This window comes from Tursiops truncatus, chromosome 20 (genome assembly GCF_011762595.2).
Source record: "Tursiops truncatus isolate mTurTru1 chromosome 20, mTurTru1.mat.Y, whole genome shotgun sequence".
NCBI lineage: Eukaryota > Metazoa > Chordata > Mammalia > Artiodactyla > Delphinidae > Tursiops > Tursiops truncatus.
Genome location: NC_047053.1, coordinates 57,602,321 through 57,627,167, shown reverse-complemented (window position 1 = coordinate 57,627,167; position 24,847 = coordinate 57,602,321). Strand labels below are relative to the sequence as shown.

The 24,847-nt window shown below is 46.2% G+C and overlaps 1 protein-coding gene across 6 annotated transcripts in view; it reads right to left on the bottom strand.

Moving 5' to 3' along the window:
* PRKCA (protein kinase C alpha) overlaps nucleotides 1–24,847 on the bottom strand; it is a 363,722-nt gene that overhangs the window by 318,022 nt on the left and 20,853 nt on the right. Inside the window, exon 1 of one of the 6 annotated variants that reach the window (XM_073797021.1) lies at nucleotides 12,594–12,750. The exons of the other annotated variants lie outside the window; for them this stretch is intronic. Coding sequence (XP_073653122.1) covers nucleotides 12,594–12,735 — 142 coding nt within the window. The 5' untranslated portion in view covers nucleotides 12,736–12,750. Of the gene's footprint in view, nucleotides 1–12,593; nucleotides 12,751–24,847 lie in introns of those variants that run through there. 6 annotated transcript variants of the gene reach the window in all.

The following is a 24,847-nucleotide window of genomic DNA, read 5'->3' as shown; positions in this document are numbered from 1 at the left end:
TCGGGGCGTATTAACCATTCGTAACTGTTCTGTGGACATACATTGAGTAAAACCGATTTTCTGTCAAGGAGAATCGTCTTCATTTTAGAATTTACTGAGCCTCTAGGATTACACGAGACTTATTCTAGGTATCGTGAAGTATAGAAAGAGCTAATCCACTGGGGAAAGCAAGGAGCAGTAACCGTGAGGGCAGAGTAAAATCAGTAAGTGGAAGCGTTTTGTGTGGTTAAGAGCATGAACTCTCGAGTCAAATACATCCAGTTTCTCTGATGAAACAGGATTAAATGAGATCACGTACGTAAAGCGCTTAGCCCAGGGCCGGGTCACCTACACCCACCCGTTCCTGCTAGGCTTTAAGAAGCTGGCTCTTAAGCCCTCCTCCCCCTTCTGCCCTGTCGGGGCTATTTAATGCCACGACCTATAAGCCCGGCTGTCTCGCTCAACAGATACCTCAAATCCAACAGAATGCTGAATGTGGGGGTCCTTCCAGAAAGTCTGCCCTAACTCCCCAACAAAGCCTCAAGAAAACTGCTCTATGAAGGCAAGAACCTATTCTGGGAACATGCAGATGCGAAGATAAATACTGCTTTTATATAAAATGCTGAGCCCCCTCTTCACCTAGCGTGGGGATGTGTTTGTTTCTTACACAAGCTTTACAGACAGACCTTCAGAGTCATGAACACACCCACACAATGGAAACTACCGCTTTTAGAACACGTGCTGCGATTAGATTTTCTATTCCTCAGTTCTGAAATAATCTGCAAGCGAACCATTTAAAGGGTTCACTGAGCCACCCATGCAGGAGAAAGAAAAAAAGTCACATCGATTGGTCTAAAATAAGACGAGGTCTGCAGGAGACCACGATGGATGGAAAAGCAGAAATAAGAGCACACAGGAAAAAGCACTGGCTGAGTACGTGAACGTGTGCGTCAAGAGTGACCAGCAGGGAAGGAGAAGCGGAAACTCCTCAAATCAGGGAGACACCGCCCCCGCCCCCATCGCATGTCACAACACCCCTCTCCTTACAGGCCTGCTTGTTCAAGTGCTTCCGTTCTTTAAGACCAAATGCAAGTAACACCGCCTCAGTTCCTGTCCTTTGGCTCCAGGCCCCTTTGGTGTCAGCTCTCCACTGGCATTTATCAAGCTTCCCCTGTTGGGCTGGAGGCCGTTCCCTTGCTTGCTCCTCCCAGGAAACTCATCTTTTTAAAGCCCATCCCTGGCTTGGCCACCGCCGGTCACTCCCTGTGCCGGGCACAGTACAGAGCACATGGAAGACACCCCTTAATTGTTTATGAAACTGCATCATCTTTATTCGAACACTGCTCCTTCTTAATGAATTTACTTGTAACAAACACTACGAATTCACTAAATTATAGACAGTTTGCCTCATTAAGGAATGAGTTATTACTTATGGAATTTAGGGAGATGTTTTACATTCAGACAGCTAGTTTTTTTTTCTTTAAACCAAGTATAAAGGGCAAGCCGGGGCTTCCCTGGTGGCGCAGGGGTTAAGAATCCACCTGCCAACGCAGGGGACACGGGTTCGAGCCCTGGGCCGGGAAGATCCCACATGCCGCAGAGCAACTAAGCCCGTGCGCCACAACTACTGAGCCTGCGCGCCACAATTATTGAGGCTGTGTGCCACAACTACTAAAGCCCGTGCACCTAGAGCTCGTGAGCCACAAGAGAAGCCACCGCAACGAGAAGCCCGCACACCACCGCTCGCCGCAACTAGAGAAAGTCTGTGCACGGCAACGAAGACCCAACACAAAAATAAAATTTATTTAAAGAGTAAAAGCTGTCGCTCCGTGTTTCTGTTTTCACGCCATTATTCGTCACCATTTCTTCTAAGATTCGTTCCATGCAATTGCAATAGGAAAAGACTGCCCTAGGTAATGCAAACTGGTGAAATACCAGGGCTGAGCAAAAACAAAACACATGACAGTAGTCAGGCAATGTTTACCTCGCACCTTGGGCTGGCTGGTGCTCAATTTTGCAATGTCTTTTCATCTAAATGTACGTATCTGCAGAAGCAAAACAAGGTGAGTCTTAGCGTGACAAAGAACGCACAATTGCTGGGCACATCTAGACTGTCTCCAGAGATCGCGGTTCTAGGATGCTATCGTTACAAAACAAGACAACCTGCTTGAGGACCCTACAAACCTGTAAGGCACCACGCTAGCTGCTGGGGCTAGAAAGATCTATTTCCCGATCAGCCTGGCAACAGACTTTACACCAGGCTCACGAGACACAAAGACTCACTCTCTGCCCTAAGGAGCGCGCGAGGATCCAGTGAAGGCAAACACGGGACAACTGTAACAGAGGCACAGCTGACACGCGGAAGGTCATGGGCCAAACTAGACAGAGGACAGAAGAAAACACCCAACCTGAGACCCAAGAGGTGCCAGCCAGGCTCAAGGGGGAGAGGAGATTCCATGCAGAAGCAGCAGCAGCAGAAGGCAAAGAGGCGAGAGCACCCGCCTCCTTGACTATGCCAGTGGCTCAGCAGGGCAGGAGGTGCAGGCCGGCAGGAGATGAAGCCTCCACAGCAGGACCGTGGGGACACGTCTCACACCCTTCTGTGAGCCAGACTCCACGGGCTGTGGGGAGGACTCAGCGTCTGACGCAGAGAGCCGCCAAGCGCCCCGCTCTCCGGATCACCGTGTTCACCAGGGACAGCTGACTTACTCCATTTCTTAAGGGCAAACTAAGGTCACTCTACATGGCTGAATGCTGAAGAAGCAGGGACCACCTTTAATAAAATACAACCATCTAAAAAGCAGAACAAGGAAGACTAGGTAGATTCCATGCTATTAGCCCAAAAAGGAAGAAAATCAACGTGCATATGTCTCCAGAAAGAACTACAAGGGAAAGGTAGAGGTTGTGTTCTGGCCTCTGAAGCCTCAAGATCCCAAACGGATGCTTCTTGCTAAACGTCGCTTGCTGGGCCCCGAATTGCAGCCACCAACATACACAAGGACAAGTTCACTCAGACTGGGCCCCCTTGGGGCAGATTCTCCTGGCCCACAGCCCCGGCTGAGCCGCCGTCCAAGGCCTCGGAGTCTTGTAAATAACCTTCGATGAAAACAACAGTCACAGGTCATTGACAGCTTACTGTAACCGAACTTGGTCTTCTTCCCTACTTTTAATCACCTACCCAAAACAAAAAGGAACGCAAACCAAAGCATAAAGACTATACCCTAAACTACTTTAACCAGAAAAGGAAAATACTCCAGACTCAGTCCCTCATCTCCGTCAGCACTTCACCGAGACTCCCGCAGGTGCCACCCGGAACTGACCATCCGCCAGCTCAGCTGTTCGAGCCCTGGACTCAACTCAGCACAGAAAGTCAAGAAACCGCATCATCCGGTTCAGATGACGGACTGTGGCTTTGAGACTTCCCATGAGGCGGCGCACGGGGAAGATGCTGCAAAAGCAGCCCATTTACCCCTCGGTCTGACCTGCCTGCGGGCTCCTGGCACCACCTGTATCAGCGCGGGGCCTCCATCACCTCCCGTGCTCCCTCGGCCGCCACAGGCCAATGTCTAATTGCTCCTCTCCCCCACCTTCAGGTTTCTTCCAATCGGCGCCCCACCTCCCAACTTCCGAGCAGAGCTGAGGAAGAGGACCCAGACCGGGCCACGCCTGCCAGAAACACACACAGAATATCCTGGCAAGCCTTGCAAGGAACCAGCGGACATCTCTCGTTAGCAACCACAACTCAGGAGGAGGGATGATGCTCTCCAGTCTCTGCAGCCCAAGTACTGAAAGAGGCTCCCACTCAACCTAAGGGGGCCTCACTGGATCCACCCCGCTCCTAAGACTCAGCTTCAGCCCATGTGACAGGCTCTCAAAGTTTGAGAAACTAAAAAGCTTTTTCCCTTCAACCTCAAATACTATAAAGCAAAATACATTTAGGGTCTTGGTAACCATGCCCAGCAAGTTTTTTTTTTTTGGCAGCATGTGGGATCTTAGTTCCCCAATCAGGAATCGAATCCACCCCCCACCCCCTGCATTGGAAGCATAGAGTCTTAACCAGTGGACCACCAGGGAGTCCCTGGAAGAGTTATTTTGAAAGAAGGGCTTTGGGGCTGTTCTGACCGCTGCCACGGTGATAATGAAATAGTCCCGATTCTACAAAGAAATAGGAATTGTCCTCTCAAAATCGAATTGTCTCCAGAGACATCCAGGCCATGACTGCTAGAATTTTGGTCCAGGGAACATTAAATTTAAGGGGTGAAGAAACAGAGTCGAGACATTTAGACAATGTGCATGGCTTAGTAGGAGTTGAAGTCAGAGGCTACAAGAAATAATTACTTATTCCAGTTTCTCTAAAAAAATAATTGCAACATGCTTGCTTAAAGTACTTTATGTGCAAGTTTATGCCTACTATAAATATTTCTATAATCCTATTCTGTTCCCAACTCCCTGAGAGAAGTCTAAAAAATCTGAAATATTTTTGGTGTTGGCCTAGAATGAATTGTTATTAGTATCTGGGACACAATTTACTGAGTCGCCGGTCAGCATCCTTCAGCTCATCCCTTGGGCACTCTGCGCCCACACCCACACCCCCCCCAGGTGTTCTGCTAAATAAAACCAAGTCTTCATTAGATGACAATGAGCCCAAGAATGAAAGCCCTCCAGACTTTCAGACCCACAGGGCCAGGCATGGCTTCTTCTGTAAATGAGATGAGGCCTTAATCCTGTCACTGCTACAGCTACTGAGAGGTTTATGTCATTACGTGGTGTGACAAATTCCACAGGAGGCCAGTTTTCTGTGTATCAAATCCAGTTCCATAATTAAGAAACCATAATTTTTTGAGAGACCTGTGGGGCAGGTTCAAAAAATCACTTACAAACTTATCATTTCTGATGAGTGCAGGTTTTCAAAGAATTAAAATGAGGCATGTCCGTGGGCTGTTAGTGATGAGTGTTGGTGCCACTCAACAATCTGAGAAGTTCTCTTTATGGGGGCCGGGGGGGGGGGGGCACGTTAAGTTTCATAACATCTAAATTCACGTTTTGAAATGTGCTTGGCTCTTCCCAGATGCATTCTGGGAATGGCAAATTTTGAAGAACTTTTCATACTAAATTTCCAAACAACTTTCAGTTTTAAGGTGAGCTCAGCTGGGACAAAAGGCAATCAACCAATGAAACATGAGGACAGAGACTGCTGAAAGCCAGTAACTCATGGCCAGTTTTCGGCTCATTATTCAAGGTGAAACATTTCCTTAGCAGAATTTGAGGTACTCTCACCCCAATGCCCTGTTCAATTTCTCTGCAACTCCCCAGACTAACGTAACAATACGCAACTATGGAAACCAAGCAGAAGAACACGACTGCTGGTATGGAAACAGGCGGCTTTTCTGTGTGAGCGGGCTGTTTGGACTGCATTCACCAAGTGAGCGGGCCAGGAGGCGCTGACACTGAGCAGAGCGAACGTGCCATCCCTGCGAGAGGGGAAAAAAGGGTCTCAAGAAGAACAAGAAGGTGCTGGTGCATGTTTTGTTTGCCGGTGGGTGAAGAGCATTACTCATTCCCACAAATTATTAACTCTGCCACATTGTGAAGAGCAAAGTAGTTGTTTCTTTTATCATCAGGGTAGCTTTAGGCTCTGACTCTTTAAGGCATTGGGCTGATGAGTCATCTAACTCATTACTATATGCAAAGAACATTCTAGGTATTAGAAGGGTGAAGGTGAACAACTCTGGTCTCTCGCTCCAAGAAGCTTACACATCCTGCAGCCACTGACACAAAGCAACCATTAAGTCCCGCTAGCACCCAGGATGACACGGATTATCCAATTACAGTTAAACATTATTCCCAGGGAGGCAGAGGAACTCTTAAGTTCAGTCCTTAAATATAAGAACTCCACGGACACAAACAAGTACATTTTACCAAATTTCTTCTTTTCCAAATGCTCAAGAGATCAGATTGTAAAATATGAGATGGAGAGCAAAACAAGGTAATTAGGTTCTAATTGTCATATTAATTCAAAATAATATCATTACACTCTAATCTGTTACCCTTTTCTCCGCTTCAAGCTCACCAGAAAAAACACTTCTCCAAAGGAACTTACCTGCAATCATGCTACTGCTCACCTGCCCTTCCAAGGAACCATTTAGAACCCAGACCAAGTGTCTACTCCAAGCTACTGTAACAGACTATTCTCCGCAACCCAGCATCTGGCGGGTTTTTAAACACCACCACCTACTCACCTACCAACTACACACCATGAACTCACTACAGTGAGCTTGTGAGTACATTCTCTCATTTAATATGCACAAAATCCTATAAGAAAGGTCTTGTTTCCATTTTAGAGATGAGAAAACCGACAAGCAAGACCCGTGTTCACCCATACTCTGGTTCCAAAGCCCTGTAGCCATTCCACATTCCTTAATCAAATATTAATAAGGAATACACATTTTCTAGAAAGGCCATAATGCATTCTAAATCTAAGTCTTTATTATTATTTTATTATTATTTATTGGGATTTGTTTTTGCCTCTGCTGCCTTTACTATCAGGACAGACCTTACTATTCTAATCAAGGCTGACTGCATCCACAGCTCACAGCATTAAAAAATACTGTAGTAAATAAAAAACAAAGCTAAATGCAAGAGCACTGGTCCAAGACTGTGATTGAGACCACAGGTGCCTTTGGTGCCCTCCTACCTGTTTGAACACCCTCCTCCCCTCCCTCTTTCCACCAATTCCTTTACTCAGGAGCTATGACACAACTGGGGCCATTAACCAGGACCTCTTTCACCTCCTGGCAGCCCTGCCCCCAAACATACAGAAGAGACTTCTGCACCCGAGAGGATTCATTTTAAGAGTTACTTTTATTACCAAAGCACCCATTTCTAGCTATGTCTTGTTCACTTTAAAGTACCTACATGGTGTTTCTTTATACAAATGTGGTTCCTTTTAAAAAACTAAAAATACAGGGAAAAAACCAAAATGATGAAAAGTCAACTATCATCTGATCAGTTATCACAATTCAGGTTTTACCTGGAGATTTGTTTAACCACTAATCATTCTGTGAATATAATTTAATTTCTTGTAAGTGGCAGGGTCTATTTCCGTGAGCATTTTTCCTATTCATCCCAAACAGCATTTGAAAGAAATTTAGTCCTCTTGAATGTACGTACAGTACTGATCATCACTAAATCATCTCCCTTAAAACTGGGGATAGGGACTTCCCTGGTGGCACAGTAGTTAAGAGTCCACCTGCCAATGCAGGGGACATGGGTTCGAGCCCTGGTCCAGGAAGATCCCACATGCCACAGAGCAACTAAGCCCGTGCGCCACAAATACTGAGCCTGCACTCCAGAGCCCGCGAGCCACAACTACTGAAGCCCACGCACCTAGAGCCCGTGCTCTGCAACAAGAGAAGCCACCCAATGAGAAGCTCGGCACCACAACCAAGAGTAGCCCCCACTCGCCGCAACTAGAGAAAACCCGTGCGCAGCATCGAAGACCCAATGTAGCCAAAAAATAAATTAAAAAAAAAAAAAAAACTGGACATAAAGGATGCTTCCAATTTTTTGCTATTTTAAGTAAACCAGCAATGGGCAAGCTTTCTGTGCAAAAATCTTCCATATTTAAGATTACTTCCTAAGGAATGATTCTCAGAAGCTGAACCAGAGGATAGAATGACTCAAAATGAAGATGGCCATGATAATGGTGATAAGATATTGTAGACATTAAAAAAAAGTTCAGGGCTTCCCTGGTGGCGCAGTGGTTGGGAGTCCGCCTGCCGATGCGGGGGACGTGGGTTCGTGCCCCGGTCTGGGAGGATCCCACGTGCCGCGGAGCGGCTGGGCCCGCGAGCCATGGCCGCTGAGCCTGTGCCTCCGGAGCCTGTGCTCCGCGGCGGGGGAGACCGCGGCAGTGAGAGGCCTGCGTACCGCAAAAAAAAAAAAAAAAAAAAAAGTTCAGAGAATGATATAACATCTATGTACCCATCAGACTGAAGTTTAGTTGTAGGAATTCAAGACCCAGCAGCAAAAGTAGTAATGTATCAGGAACTCCATCACCACTGGACCAGCAGTTACAATACTTCACTCCAAAATCCTAGAAATTTACTGTTTAAAACTAGAGGCAACAAGAGGCATCTCACCACCTCCCTTTCCACTGGCACTTTTCTTGGTTTTCATTAGCACATTCACAGCAGGGGTTTTTAAGGATCTGGGCTGGCTGCCTGCTTAAGACTGAATTAGGATGGTCTCAGTTTTAATGAAGCTTTCTCTGCATATATGAACTGGGGGGAAAAACCATATTCAATGAGAAAGTTTGACCTGTAGGAACTGAGAATATTGTTAGCAAATACCATAAAATGTGCTTATTTCAAATTAATCTTTCAGAAAATACCAAATGCCAAGGATCGTTTCAATTTTCAGTGTCTTCTCCCCACCGCCCCCGGCAACTAGAGTTCATAATGGGTTGGTGAAGTGCAAGCACGTAGGACCAAGAAAGCACCCTGTTAAGATACTGAAAATTACATAATCAGCAATGACAATAAAAATTATGTTTCTCCCCTGACTACACTAGAAGATAAAGAAACATCACAAAAAAGGCAAATGCATAAATGAAAATTAAATTTCTGCTTAATCATCCTTTTGCAGAGAAAAAATAAGTACTTTATGGGCAAGGCAATATCATCTCTTAATAGCCGTGGGACACACTGCTATTACCCTGCTGCTTCTCGGCTGGAAAAATAGGATCAGTGGCCTAAGAGGGACAGTGTAAACTGATTAGTCAAGTAGGCAGTCCTAAGACAAGCAAGCAGGAAAAAGAAACAGCCCAGCCTTCTGTGGCTAAACGCCCTGCAGAGTAAGACACCAGAGTGATCCAAGGTTGGTCCGGGACTTCAGATTTACCATTAACGTAAGAGGGGTTTTAATCCTCCATTATTCAAAACAAACCCCCAGTGCCAGGTCAGACTCCGGCTGCCTCGACACGCAATTTTATCTTACGAGAGTTTCAGAATGGTCACCATGCATCTATGCGTTTATTTTATTCGACAGCATTTATTATGCAATGCAACTACCATTTTAGGCACTGTGTTACGGAGTGACTCAGGACCCAGAGCCTGCACTGCAGGCAGCAGAGTTAATGCAACTCATTCTACCTATTAAGAACCCTAAATGACACAATTGAGTTTCTCAAACTTGGATCCTGATGCATTGGGTTGGAAGTCATCTTACAGATGACTGTGGACTCCTTCATTCTGCAAAAACCCTCCGGAGTCCAGAGATGTATATTAACTAACAATCTAGAAAGAGGCCACGTTCGTGTCTGTAATCCCAGCCACAAGCTCTTTCCACCAAGCAGACGACAGATTTTAAAGAACCTGACACCCAAAACACAGAAGTTTTCCGGATGGACTGCATGCTACATTCGATGGTAATACATACTGGCAAAGTAAGAAGGGGCCTCTCTCTGCCGGGCACTGTAACTCAGGACGAAGACAAGCCAAGTCCTGTTGATCAAACAGTTCCCAGCGACGGAGGAGGAAAGGCCTGAAGTGAGATCCTAGCGTTTGCTTTGAGGGTCTGGAAACAGTCCACCGGGGCCACAACTACTCAGCCAGCCACACAACCTGACACCACTTTAAGTTCTTCATTTCCAAATATTTTCCACACTGTTTCTACTGGGGAATTCCTCAGTGCTTTCGTACAGAAGTCAGAAGGGAAAGCAAACTCCCTTTCTGACCCAAATGAGCCGATTATATCCATCGTGTAAAGGAAGGGACACCCGTCATAAAATTCAGCCGGCAGCCCAGAGAGATGGTTGCCAGGAGCAATTATAAAAATTAAAATAGAGATTAGGATCAAAGTGAGCCACCAAAAATGGTTAAGCTTCACCTAAACACGAAGATCTGCTTGTACTATACTTAATGGAAAGGATTGCAGATGTTAGATCTAGGACAGACCCTTTTAACCAGGGGACTTTATCAGTTTAATGCAATCACAGGCACCCAGCTGTGAACTAGGTCTCTGGAGAGCACGGCCCGAAGAAAACGAAACTGTCTTCAGCACAGCCAGGTAAAGCTGGTTGACGGCAAACCATAATCTGACAGAGTAAAACGTCTAACCTGGCATTAAAACCACATTACTGAAGGGTTCTGGCTAAGAAACGTTTCTGGAATATGACGTGGATGGATAAAACGATTTCCTCTAAGAAAACAGAAGAGCATCCCTCACAGATCATCTCCACTACCACCTCCATCCTCCCCGACAGCAGCACAACTCAGAGACCCAACTCAAAACGTTCTTTTTCCTTTCGTGTGCGCTAGAGCTGTCGAGACACTCTTCTACTTGGACCAAATTACTATTTCAACAAGCCCGTGGCAGACATCGTCTGGGCTGTCTACATAACCCGTGCCCTGCTCTGAAAATCCCATCTCATGCACAAGGATGGGTCTCCAGGCCCCAGGAAGACATGAGGGGTCCCCGCCCCCTCAACAGGAAGTAGTGGAAAACAATTTGCAGATGAGGAGCCAAGGTGGTATCAGACCCGATGGCTTCCTCTGGGTTTTGCAGCCTTGGTAGACCATTCCCAGAATCGGGAGACAGCTCCCAGATGCTGGGCTCTCAGGTCAGCCCCCTAAGCTGTTCATTCCCCAGACTCCTTCCCTGGGGTGGAATTCCCTGCATCAGGGTGGGCACTGACCAGGCTGGGCCAACCAAGTCCTCTCTGCTGGGAATTTACGCTGAGACTGTCTACTAGCACTTGAACTTGGGGGCTGGCACACTCAGGACCTGATAGGGCCGTTTTAGAACCTGTAAGCATGCAAGTGCAGAAAACCCGATTGCTACCACAGAGAAGAATGAGCCAATTCAGGGAGGGGAGGGGACATGAGCCCCGAGGGACCTCGAGCCCCCAGGGACCTCAGGCTTGGCTCCTGGTGCAACCGGATCCTGGTTCCAAGATCCCTCATAGCCTGGCGATGTTTCCTATCCTTGCGCCCATCAAGTGCCCTGCGTATCCTTATATAAAAATTCTACCTTTATGGCTTCAACTACCTTTATGGTCTGAGTAGGCAATGTGCTTCTTGGAATTAATATGACGTAGTCATACGCTTAATCATTTAAAAGCTAGCATTTAATGATTTATAACCCCCAGAAGAGCTGAGAAGACTCTTTAGCAGCATGTACTAGGATATATTTGTTTCCAATTCCAAAAATTTTGTAGTTCCCCATAGTCCTTTCTCAAATGCGGCCACATGCATAGGAGGAAGTTTAAATTAGCATCAGGAGAGTCACTGTCCCTGCCCTAAGTGATGAGCTGTGAAAATCTAAAAGCCTTGGGTGAAAGGCTTTACTTTCAAGTCTTCAGGAAGAGTCTCACAGGCTTAAAGCACAGAGCAAGGAACAGAGACGGCGGCTCCGGGCGGGAGTCCTGCAGTCCTCTCCGCCCCTGCACCGTGAGCTGGCCACACCTACCCCGCTCCACAGGTGATGCGGTGCCTGCCCCACCTCCTCCCAGGCTGGGTGCCGCGTGGTGGAGAGGACAGGGGCCATGAGCACACACACCGCCCACGCGGTTTCTTCCATCAAACATTTACACTTTAGTGAGAGAGCTGATCCACAATTACAAGGTACTGCAGTATACGATGAGGTAAGAAGAGAAGCAGGGTCTTGTAGGACTGCAGAGTCTTGTAGGACTGCAGAGAGCGAGCTGTCAGCACACTGGGGACAGAGGGAGGAAACCAGGACAAACCAGCCGCAGGACTCTCTGAACTTACGTGGGCTGCTCACGGCACTGCAGCGACCACCCAGCCCCAATAGGAATGTGTGGCCTTCAAAGGTGGAAAACAATTGTAACCATCTTCACCTCAGTTCATTTTCCTGTTTATTTCAGGAAGAGGAAGAAACCATCTCCCCTGTAACCACCCTCCCCTGTCTCTTAAGAAGGTCCCCTGACACTCACCTGAGCGGGAGCCCAGCTCCCTGCCCAGGGTGCCCGGGGCTGGCTGGACCCCCAACTCCAGCACCCACGCCACCCTCTCCTGAGCCCTCCCCCCTCTCCAATCAGCCGTGCACGTCGCCTACAGGGCACACATGTTTTCCCCCCGGACCACGTCAACATGTGAAAAGCCAGTTCCCCACAGAGAAAGAAGTCCCGTTATCACCAAGTGTCCCCCCCACCCCGCCCGACTTGTGACCGGGCTGAGTTGTAAGCAGACTCCTGCCAGCACCCGAGAGGCCACTGCTCTCAGGACGCCGGCCGAGCTTTAGTTACAATATCTCTTTTCACTGCCCACCAGGCGCTGCCCCTCCTCTCCTTGCCCTGCCCCCACCCACCGGCTCCCAGGGTGGATTGTTTTGTAACCTCTGTAACTGAAGAACCCACCAGGGCCGTGTGACAAGAGAAGAGTGGCCTAAAAACCCTGAGTTTCCAATTCTAGCGGCTCTGGCTCACCTTTCATGTTTCACACACAGAAGACGTTAACCAAGGCCCTAAAAATAAGAGGGCTGGAGGCCGCCAAAGGGACACCCAACACCAATCAAAGCTGCGAGTGAGGGTGCTCGGGCAGGTTTTGGGAGCCAGGCCAAGCGTCCTCCTCCCGGGGGAGCGAGTTTAGTACCTGCGCACGGCCAGCAGCCTGGAGAAGGTGCAGAACACAGCAGCTGGACGACCACGAGGCCCGGGAAACCCTCCCTGGGCTGCCAGAGTCCACCACGTGGGCAGACGCTCCGCAGCCCAGCCGGGAGCAGAGGGCGACTCATTCCTCCCAGCCACCAGGCCAGGGGAAAAGGAAAAGCAGGAGCGAGGGAACAAAGGATGTGACGACATATTTGCAAACCTCTGCGTGGCCCTGCACTCAGTAAGACAGGCCCACGCGGTGGGGATTCGCACCAGCTACTGGTTTCCCAGCCCTTTCCTGGGAAGCCCATAACCCTGCCAGACACAGAGGGGTGGTCAACCCCGAGGGAGCACAACAGAAACCCAGCATCTCTTTCCTCCTTTCTAAAATAAAGGTCTCATGAGAAAAACTATCGTCAAACTTTAAATGGGAGGCACCAGTAAAATACCTGCTCCACACCTGCTGCCACAGGTATGAAGTCGTTTATTAGACCATCCGCTAGGAGTTAAAAGGGCCTCTGGAATCACACACAGGAAGAGGAGACACTGTCCTCCACTTGCAGGATGCTCCTTAGAGAAGCAACCTCAGCTCTTTTTTTTAGATGCCTGGTGCACTTTCAACACTTCCAGAGAGAAATTACTGATGCTCTTAACGACGTTACATTCCAACACACAAAGAATTTATGAAAATTCTCACCCCAACCCCAGATGCATTCTCAGCTAAATGCTACATTAAAAGTTTGCACAAAGTATCTATTTTAGAGACCTGTAATTTTTACCTCTGTAGTTTGGCTTTTCAGCTAAGCCGCTGACTGAAGCGGAGAGTCACTTTACAACCCCATTATCCAGTGTGTGATTCACTCCTTAGATTATCCTAAATTCAGGCCGCCCACCCCCTCTGCTGTCCGATCTGCTCCAATGAGCTGTCAGCCGTCTGCTGTTATAGGCTCAAGGATACAGACCAAGGTTAACACACCAGAAACAAAGTAAGGTGGTGATCTGTAGGCCTCGCATGCATTTCTAAGAGAAATATGAATCCTCACTTACGGATTGTCTTGGACCACTGGTACAACTGTCTATTAAAGTAGGAATTTGAATGTGGCTTTCAAACCCTTAAAGTTGGCTTCCAAGTGTGAGCCACAGACATCCAAGGGTCCACATGAACCAAACTATCTTCCTGATAATAACGAAGTCATTATGCGCCTTCTTTCCTGCGTCGACATCTGCCCCAACGGCGTGAGAGCATTTGTGATAAGACTGCTGGAGCCTTACGATGAATCACTGTGCCAACCGGCATGACACTCGTCCCGCCAACTCCCAGTGTCTTCAACACCAGTTTCATATTTAAGAATGTCTCGATGACGCATTAAAAATTCCATGTTCGCATTCTACGCGATGCATAAAGCGCTTCGGCTGCACTCAGTATATGTGGTTGGCACATCCACTACTCCCATGGAACGCCATGTTGACCCGAAAGAACTACCAAACTATGGTTATTCGGACTTGGAGATCTGGCAGGTACTTTCTTGAAAATGAATGACGTGAGCCTGTCACTTCATGGAAAATAACTGACAATATTTATCACCAGTGATAAGTCAGGCTTTCAAGTGAAAGAATTCTCAGACTTGCATCTGTCACGAGCTTGACAGCTTCCTAAGACCTAAAGGTTTTTTTTGATGAGATGGATGGTGATGTTAACTCTAATTGATTTTTTATAATGAAATGTATCACTTAAAAGACCCACAGGACTAAGTGAAGTAGTGTCTTCCAAACCAAAGGAGGAGGTCACGAGCATTTAAAAGAGCCATTCAACACCTGAGACCAATGGATGCAGATACGGTTTCATATTCTATATGGCTACCAACCTGAGAAGCTCACCTGCCAACTACCAAAATCAAGGAAGAACTCCAATTATCTGAGAAGGCTAACACTCTGCCTTTTTACAATTACATGTATGTTCGACATATACTTCCAACACGATGTAACAGATTAAAGGCAAAAGGAGCTTAGAGTCCAAATGTGTTTAAGTCAGACAGATTTCCAGTGTGTAACACTCTTCTACATCGTTTTGAAAAATATCTTTTCATAAAATATGTAATTTATGTTAGCGTGTAAAGGGTTTATTTTCTCAAATGAAAATTTTCTCATTTTCAATTTCTAATAAAGGTGAATATTGGTAGATAAAATCCACATAAACAAAAGCCCTCGAGTCCCCAATAATTTTTTTTAGTATAAAGGGGTTCTGAGACCTAAGAGTTTAAGAAGTATGACCATAATATAATTTATATTTAAACTCAAAATGTTAGCTCTTATTTAGTATTTCCAAATAAAAATGGGTTTCTGGTATCATAAGACATAAGTGATATTTCTTGAAAGCTAGACTTTCTAATATATACTTTGCTCTTATCTCTTAGGGTCTGTAGTTTTTGTATTAAAACCAATCCAACAACTCATCTTTTACTGGCATTCATTTAGGTATTCGTTCACCACGTACTGATACTTATTGAGTCCTTTCTAGATGATGCTAGAAATATAGCAACTCTGCCCCCAAGGAGCTTACGTTCTGGTGGCATTCATCCACCTGTCTCCTTACGCATTCATTCAATAAAATTAAACATCTGTTATATGCCAAGCACTACACCTGGCCTTCTCAAAATCACAATATTGACACACTCAATTGCATTTTTTTTTTTTTGACCACAACATGCAGCATGTAGGATCTTAGTTCCCCAACCAGGGATCGAACCCATGCCCCCTGCAGTGGGAGCACAGAGTCTTAATCACTGGACCACCAAGGAAGTCTCTCAGTTGCATTTTTTTATGAGGGCTATGAATTCTTTTCTAATGTTCAATTTTTGCACATTTCCAAATTTGGAGTTGAGAGATTTCTTCATCTTAAATCTGAAGGCTATTGTTATATTCATTTTTCCTATCCACAATTTCACGATAAAAATGTCGTAAGTGGAAGAGATCTGTTGACTATCAGAAGGACTACGGTACACTCAGACACCCCTCTGACACTTTCTCTTTTCCATGGTAGAGGAGTGGTCCCCCCCAGTAGCTCTGGGAAAGCCCGCCTCTAGTATTAGAAGGGGGACGTAGAAACCACCAATCTGTGCTAAGGGAAGCAGAGGCTCCCGCTGGCAGATGATCCGAGACTGCCTGAGTTTCCCCCTAAAGCTAATCAGGCAAGTGACGGCATAAACAAATACACTACTCTCAGTAAAGATTCCAGAGGAAACTGAAAGATAACTGTCCATCAGTCACACCAGCTGAACGTAAATGACCACTTCAAAAAGTCAACATCCTAACAAGGTTTAATTCAATCACAACCTAAAAAAACCAGCAGTACCACCACAAACCTAAGAACCGGCTAGAAGAACGGATGTGGGAGACGAGGATGGTCATGCAAACAGCCAATCTGACGTGGGTACAATAATTCTGTGAATCTGAGTATTCTGCCGGCTTTCAAAGCAAGACAAGGTATGAGAGTTCCTAACCAGGTCCAGCTGTAGAGGATAAAAGGCATTTAGTTTACAGAAAAGACAGAAAACAAATTAGAAAAATAAAAGGGGGTAATCTTACTCTGGGCCTTTGCAGGGCCATTACATAAAAGAGACCCGGATCAGACTGCAGTATGCTTATTGCTTCTCTCAGTAAAGACCTGAGGACAAAGCACTAGGATACAAACAACAGGTGTCACTTCTGTCAACCAGCAGGAAATACAGTGGAAAGCAGCGACTGGAGTCAAATTCAAACCCCAGTTCTGCCACTTACTATCTACTATTAATTTACATTTTCTAAACCTCAGTTTCCCCATCTGTAAAATGGGAGCACTAATACCAATCTCACAGGGGGTAATCACCTAAGTTACCTAGCACAGGGAAACACTAGTGATTACTAGGTGTGACTATTAAAGACTAAGCAGTGTGTTAAAAAAAAAAAAACACACACACACACTTTTTTTAGACACAGGTCAGGGAAGATGTCCCGAAACAATGGCTCTTAGGAGCAGTTCAAATTCCCTGCTCCAAAGCTGAGAAGGAAATTTCCATTCATTGATATGATTCTTGTGCTTCATGAGTCCATGACATGTACCTATTGAATGGTCATCATGATGAAACACACTTAGTCAGTGGTTCCTCACCTTTCTGAGTCATGGCCCTCCCCTGAGAGTCTAAGATACACAAGGAACCTCTCCCCAGAAAATGCTGACAATTTTTTAAGTTCGGGAGGGATGAGCCCCCCCCTCAAAGTACATTCACAGGCCCTAGCTGGACATACAATGCAGACATTCTGAGGCTACTGATTTTGAAATGAAGCCCAAGGTCACCTGGGCCAGCCTCAGCAATCAGATGTACAGTCCAGCTGCTCTCCCCCAACATGCCTTGTCTCGGGGAAGGGTACCACCAGCATCCTCTGTGCAAACTCAGAACCTGGCAGGCGCCCTGGACATCCCCTGCCCCCTCCCCCCTCCCTGTCTAAACCTCCACTAAGTCTCGTCCATTTTTCAAGTGTGGCCTCTTATTTCCACCCCTACCGCCACCTCCTCTATCCACGTGACCATCATCCTTTGGCAAGAGTGCCTCAGGGGCCTTTGTAACTGGTCTCCCTCCAGTCTCACCTCCGCACAGCAGGCTGAGTAACTCCTAAAACTGACCTTAACACCACCTTCTCCATCACACACCCACTTCTCTCGCTTCAATAGCTTTCCATAAAAACAAACAAAAAAAAGAGGGAAAGCTTCTTCACAGAAAGGAAGCTACAGCACTCTGATTGATAACAAAGAGTTGTATGGCCTCAGAATGGCTGGGGGAAAGAGTCATGTGGAAAAAATGGAAATCATGGCAGGAAAGAGATGCATTAAGTACCGACAGTATCAACAGCCCCAATGTATGTTTTCAGTTACTTAGGAAACTTGTCCATGGGCATAACGTGACACACAACCAATGCTCAGTAGGGCAGACAGTATCACCTCTCTACCCACCCCAATTTCGGAAATTAAAACTACAAAAAGTGTTCATATCCCTAACATCCAAAACTATCTACTTTTAAATATTTTATTTAAAAAAATGCCAAAATGGGCTTCCCTGGTGGCGCAGTGGCTGAGAGTCCGCCTGCCGATGCAGGGGACAGGGGTTCGTGCCCCGGTCTGGGAAGATCCCACATGCCGCGGAGCGGCTGGGCCCGTGAGCCATGGCCGCTGAGCCTGCGCGTCCGGAGCCTGTGCTCCGCAACGGAAGAGACCACGGCAGTGAGAGGCCCGAATACCGCAAAAAAAAAAAAAAAAAAAAAAAAAAAACACAAAATGTTAAGAATGTATGCAATGCAGAAATGGACAAATGCAAAAATAAATCAAACACCACAGATATATCATTAACATTAGGCAAAAAAACATTCCACGTATCTTCCTGTGTACATGGACAGAGACAAATTTTATAAAAAGGAGGTATTTGATATGCTAATTCATTCTTATTAAACTTAAATTTGCTTGCCTATTAGCAAAACAAAATTATGATTCTGAATTGGTGAAGCCTATTAAAAAAATTCAGTTTAAGGATGTGCTTTGGTTTGGGGCAGAACTGTTTGACTCTACTTTGAAAGATGTGGATGCCAGCATGCTCGTACTTGCTCTCATTTTTATCTGCACTCCCAGATTTCCATTTGCTTACATCATTTTTATAGTATCTAGGTTTGTAACTTCCAGTCTGTCCTGCTCTCATAACTCTTAATTGCTCGGCACTAGTTCTACCTACACGCAAACGGGCTCAGATGCTCAACCACCTCCCCTAGCACCTCCATCTCTGAATTTGTTTTCATTCAGCTTTTAATTGGATGGATTTCAGCACTTCCTGAAAAGTAGGGCCACATCTGGGAATTCCCTGGTGGTCCCAGTGATTAGAACTCCGAGTTTCCACTGCAGGGGGCCGGGGTTCGATCCCTGGTGGGAGAACTAAGATGCTGAAAGCCATGTGGTGCAGCCAAAAATTAAAAATAAAAGTAGCTGGGGCTTCCCTGGTGGTGCAGTGGTTAAGAATCCACCTGCCAATGCAAGGGACACGGGTTCAAGCCCTGGTCCGGGAAGATCCCGCATTCCGCGGAGCAACTAAGCCCGGGTGCCACAGCTACCGAGCCTGTGCTGCAACTAGAGAAAGCCCGCGCGCAGCAACAAAGACCCAACTCAGCCAAAAATAAATTAATTTTTAAAATATATAAAGAAATCAAAGTAGGGCCACATCTGTTTTAGTCAGTGCTTCACGCATAGGATCCTGCAAATAATGTGGTCCAGAAAACATTCGTTGGATGGAATTCATGACTGCAACAGTGACAATAGCTTACAGCCTATTAAACCACATATATTGTACCTGTGGCCCATATACGATAATCCAAGATCTTGAATTCCTTGTACAAGAGTTGTAAAAAAGTAATTCACTAGAAATCTACCGCAGTTTTACAAGCTGCCTTCCTGTTTGAAACATTTAATAAACTGCAGTAACATGCAAGGTGGCTTTTTAAAGCTATATAAATGCCTAGGGCAACATGCAAAAAAAGGTGTTCATTCACACAGACTAATACTCAGAAGAGAACCAGGTCAAGTTCAATTTCAAATTCCAAGCTACTATCACACTGTGCTAGGGTCATACTGGCGGTCAAGTATCTCAGTTAATTATTTATGACTGATTACCCTTGTTGACTCATCTCACCAAAATAGTTCCTGCCTTCTGAGTAATTTTCAAAAATCCGTAACCTTAAATCGTTTAGATTTTTACCCTTCAGTAAACTTCTCGAGATTCAGAATTAAGCACTCCCAACGCAAAGCACACCTCTCCACCTTGCAAGAATCACAAAGCACGTATTTCAAAATACGCCTCTAAATTTTGCACCTCTGAAAGGATAATTCACACGAAACAGAAGTTCCTAAAAGTTGCTTAATACCCATCAGATTTGCACCTTCGAGAGTAAAGGAAGAAAATGTGACGGATCCGATAAACTGAAACCGAATTTGAAGCGCTTAACATCTGTCTGCTGCCAGCGAGCAGCAGTAACGTGAAGAAACTGAGGCCCGCCAGACCCCAAAACTTCTTTGTCAAAGAGCAGGAAGTGAGGAGGCTTCTGGACAGAGATCCAGGACCACTGGCAAAAAAAAATAAAATAAAATGCAGCAAGGTGCCGTGAGGTTTGTAGTTTGTCTCTCTCCAAAAAAAAAAAGAAAAAAAAAGAAAAGAAAAGAAAAAGAAAAAAAGAACTACGACCATCCATGCCAGTGCTTTTTCAGATGAATCATGTATCCATCCTTCCTGCAGGCCGACTTCCCTGCCCCCGCCCCCCCGGACTCTCACAGAACCGGCCTTGGGCTTGCCTGACTCTGGGTGCTGGACCTTGTAACAGGAACTGTCAAGCTCCTCCTGCACCCTCAGGACGAGGACTGGCTCCCACACCTTAACTGCCAGATAATTGTACCATAATTATGGCTTCTGGCCTAACAGCACCCAGTGGCTTTCTCAGTGACGAATACTAACGACTTCTAAATACAGGAGTTCTGAGGTACCCAAATTCAGATGGTCTATTCAAAGCAGGCAAAGCCTAACTGACATTTTCTCTTTGCCCTCCACTGAACATTTTAAATAGTCTGATGTTAATATTTATGCTCTCATTTTTCTCCCCCTGAAGGTAGTTTATGTGCTCCCATCCTAAGGAAACTAAGAAGCTGGTTATACTTAGGCCAAACTCATCTTTCGGACAAACTCTGTGCAGCAGAAGCAGCAAGTCTCTGCTGACCCATCCGCTACAAGAGCTTCCGGAACGTTCACAACCTAACAACCTAAACCAAACTGGGGCCTCATTCTGACAAACTATCCGCCACTGCTGAGACCAGGACTCCCCCAGCCAAAGGCCAAATCCCCACCCAACTCCAGTTCCCTGAGGCCCTGGTGGGGGTTTTCCATTACTGAGATTATCTTTAAGCAAAAGTCCACGGCTTTTGCCCGATACAAACAAATTATGGTGCACAGCTTGTCTGTAAGGCTTCCATGTCCTTTTTCCATTCCCCCAAGGAGTTTAATGCAATTCAGAAACAGGAGGAAAGTACGTATGTTGAGCACATAACTAATCCACACCATTTTTACCCAAAAACAGTCCCTCCTGTTAAGCCTAGAATTAAAACGACGCGCACATCAAATGCTAAGGCTTACACTTTTCGCTCGTGCAACGAAGTTATAAATTCAGACCTCTCACTTTCACCTATTATACAAATTTATACAAGCATTTGAAAATCTAAGCATGCATTCATAGAGTAATGGGCAGGTTTCAAGATGGACTCTTAATCTGGGGTTATTTTGTTGCTCTGGGGGGATTTGCTAAGTTGGAGGCCCTAAGGTACCATCAGGCTATTTCCATAAAGTATTTCTGTCCTTTCTGGTAGCCTTCAAAGGCCAGCTGCCACTGCTTACTCGGCGACCAGAAGTCATCAGATAGATAGGGTTTGGTGTTTAAGGCAGCAGAGGAAACAGCTTCTATTTAAAGGTCTTGGGGGAAGAGAACGGAGTCAAGGAAAAACAAGATTCGGGAGTACAGTTCTTTAAATGTACTCCAAGCAGCTGTTATACGTCTTTCTGAGCTCCCCTCAAGTAATAATGACAAAACAATATTAGGTTTTTGAACCAACAGAAGAGAAACTAAACTTCCTTTTACAGGATGTTTTTCCAATAACTCTAGGAAACCACCTAAGAAAAAATTTAAGCATAAGCTAGACTTTACGTTAGCTTCAAAGTGGTTTTTGCAAAGAAAACAAATCCTTGAATTAATGAAAGGGATCTTAGTCCAAGTGGGAACTTAAGAAATTTGGGCTTTTCAAAAAAATCCATTTTCCTTTACAGCCACTGTTTTCAGGAGGCCCAATTTTAAAAGATGAATTAAATACTGGGGCAAATAAACAGCAGGACCACACTGCTTCCTCACTGAGGCAGTGGTGTAGGAAAGTCAACACAGAGACTTTGTAACACTCTGGAAGGTGAGGACTACCGATCCAAGTGCTGCAAAATCAGCTTCCAAAACTGCAGCCATCCCCTCTCTCAGCGGATACTATAACCGTTTGAATTCTGTACCTATTCCATTCCTTTTAGCAGAAGAGTTATCAGAACCAAAATGATCAGCTACCCGCCCCCGAACCTATCTACTTTCTTTCCAACGCACAGGCAGAAACTCTTCAATAAATGTCTAAGGAATACCAGCAAGATAGATTCAAGCCTCATCTAGCACTGCAGCAATTAACATTTCAGAAAGTGAAGACTAGAACATGGCTAGACAAGTGGGCTCAGGATGGTGGCCGCAAGTATGTCCTTCTCATTTCCTTCTATTACCTCTAGATCAGGAAACACACATTTCCAAATGCAGTGGCACAACGGCCTGGTGCATTCTACTGCTATCTAAATCCTCTATCCAGTCCCACTATTCAGCCTAGACCATCTCATCCTTGAACATGCATCAGAAAACAGCTCGACAATCCATCCTACAATAGGAGTAAAGACTGGGCGCTTTGAGGAATGCAAAACTTTCAGCATTTAGGGGAATCCATCTGTATTTAAAAATCATTTGTCATCGTTTGTTAGATTCGCTATTAGGCAACCTAGTACATTTAGTTATTTGTAATGCAGACCTCTTTCCTCCACACTGGTTTCTCTTGGAGGGCTATTTCCATGCAGGGCACATGGGACAGAAGTACTGGTCGAGTAGGTCTGGAGGAGGAAAATGTAGTTTTTACTTTACCTAAACTAAGAAGTCTCCTTAAAAGGACCAGACTCTTAAATCAGATCTTTTAAAAAATGCCAGGAACCTATTTTAGACCTCATAGAAAATGGAAGAGATCCAGCCTGGGTGTCAGTGTTCGATGCTAATGTCGCCCCTTCCCCCAGTTTCCCCACATGCCCCGCCAAACCCTACAGCAGAGGCTATGAAACTATTCAGATGCCCTGGGAACCACCAGAATCCTGATAGTCTACTCCGAGATGGATCAGACTTATACATCCTCCCGTAAATGGAGCAGAAGTTCCCTTGTTCTAGTAACTGAGTAAAAGTTAACTGATTTGCTACATTGGATTCAAAACGAAAATACTGCTCAAATAAAAGGAAAAATCTATAAAAATAAGTGCTTTAACAAAACTGATTGTGTGTACCTCCTATTGCCGTTAAGATAGCTTCAATGAAGGACAGGCTATAAGCAACACATCTCCCACCTGAGGTTCTATTCGAACAGTTTTATTTCTGTGAAGGAAATCTGACAATACAGATGTGGCAGAAACACCCGAACATTCCCATTCTTCCCTGTGTGTGGTCATCTCCCCATCCCCACTGGAAGGTCACATGACTTGCTCTGGCCAATGAGCAGTGGGCAAGAGTCCTTTCTGAGCTGACGCACTGAAAGGTCAGTCCCTGTGTGATGCTGTCTCTTCCTGGCAAAGGAGGTGGCCTTGGGTTCTAGATGGCAAGATCCTACAAGACTGTGGAGAGGAGCCCCTCCATCGAGGTGCAGTGAAGGAGATGCAAACCTCCATCAAGCCACAGGTATGGGGATGAACGTGTTGCTGTGGCAGAAAACCTTGCCTATCCTGACCGATACGATGACTGAGTAGAGGATGCGGCACCACCCACGTGGGAGAGCAAAATAAATGTACGTGGGAGTCTTCGGGGTGACAGAGGGGAGACGCAAAGGGGTCCAGCCAAAACCACTGAGACTCGGCTGTCAAGATACAGCTAAGAGAGTCACACACCCGAACTCTCTTCCCTGATGACCCAAGTCCACGAAGCAGTGAGCTCCAACTGCACACTCCTCTGACAGCTCTGCCTATCAACGCAAAGCACTCAGTCACAACTTATCTTCAGGGCCATCTGCATCCGCAGAACCGTAGGCATGCCCCTCGGTAGTTTATGGAGCTGCTGCTCCAGGGATACAACAGGGCAAGCAGTTACTAACACAGATTTCTTAGGAAGAGAACAGCAGTCAACGGTCCAAGAGCAGAAAGAGTGAAGCACAAGCAGGGTGTGCCCCCTTCATTCTGACCAGGAGCACACACACCCCCAAGTCAGAAGCCCTTAATCCCCATTCGACTCTCACCCACACGCACAGATGAGCCCCAAATCCTTTTTCCTGTTGTTGTTTTAAAGTCCGTCTTAACGTATTTATGAAATTCCATAATCTAGTCAATGCCAGAGCACGTGACCCTCCAAATACCCTTTTTCCTGCCATCACGTTAATACCCATTTAACCAAATACATGGAAATGGAGTTCAGTCTCTAACAGAATATTCTAGCTTAATAAAAATCTCTCAAACACCAAACGCTCGCTTGCCTACTGATCCGTTTTATCTCTGATAGGATGAGTAGGTATTACAGCTGTATGACTAAAAACACAAAACCTTCTACTGACAAATACAGACATCCTGAGTAAATAAAGGCAGAGGGGTGACAGCTGGGGTGCGTGCCTCCCCAAGTCACGCACAAGCTGGTTATCTCTGCAAACAGCTCATCCTTCTGATGTTCCCTTCTGCAGATGTTCCCTTCTGCAGGAACACCCGTGAGTGAGGTGGAGAGAAGGGGTCTGATAAGACCCAGCTCAATGAAGACTGGGTGCTGCATGAGTACAAATTTAAGAGTTAAAAAACCCAATTTCACCCGTCTTTCTAAAGACTGAAAGCAGGGTCACTGTTTTGTTTTTTTTTTTAAACCCTGATGGGTTGAAACAAACATTTCTAGGGAGCCATAACCTCAAAGGCAATGCACGGAAAGACCAAGGGGAAGCGTTTCACTGAACGACCCTCAGGAACTGTCCGGGGGTCAGTGCTCGGATAGCTATAGTCTCCCCCTCTCCTCTATTCTCTGCCCCAGGACAACAGAAGCTCCAAGCCCGGCAGCCCATCAACCCAGCCCCCGCCTGTAAGCCTCACCCCAACCCTCTAAGCTCCTGGTCCCGACCCTCCTCCCCTGGCAGGGCTGCTCCCATCTGCACAGCCCATCATGGGCAGAGGGCTCCCCTCTGCTGGCTGCTCGCCCTCCTGCCCTTCATCCAAGTCCACCTGCGAGCAGGTGACGCGCATCCGCTCCCCGCTCTGGCCGACCCCCAGTCCCAGTCCCGGGATCCAGCTGCCATCCTTTCCTCTCTCCCCTCTGAAAACCCTGAAGGGACTACATATTCCACAGGTTCAAAGCCACGTGCCATTCCCTGAAGCCTGGTCTCCTGGCCTGTCACACGACAGATGTCAC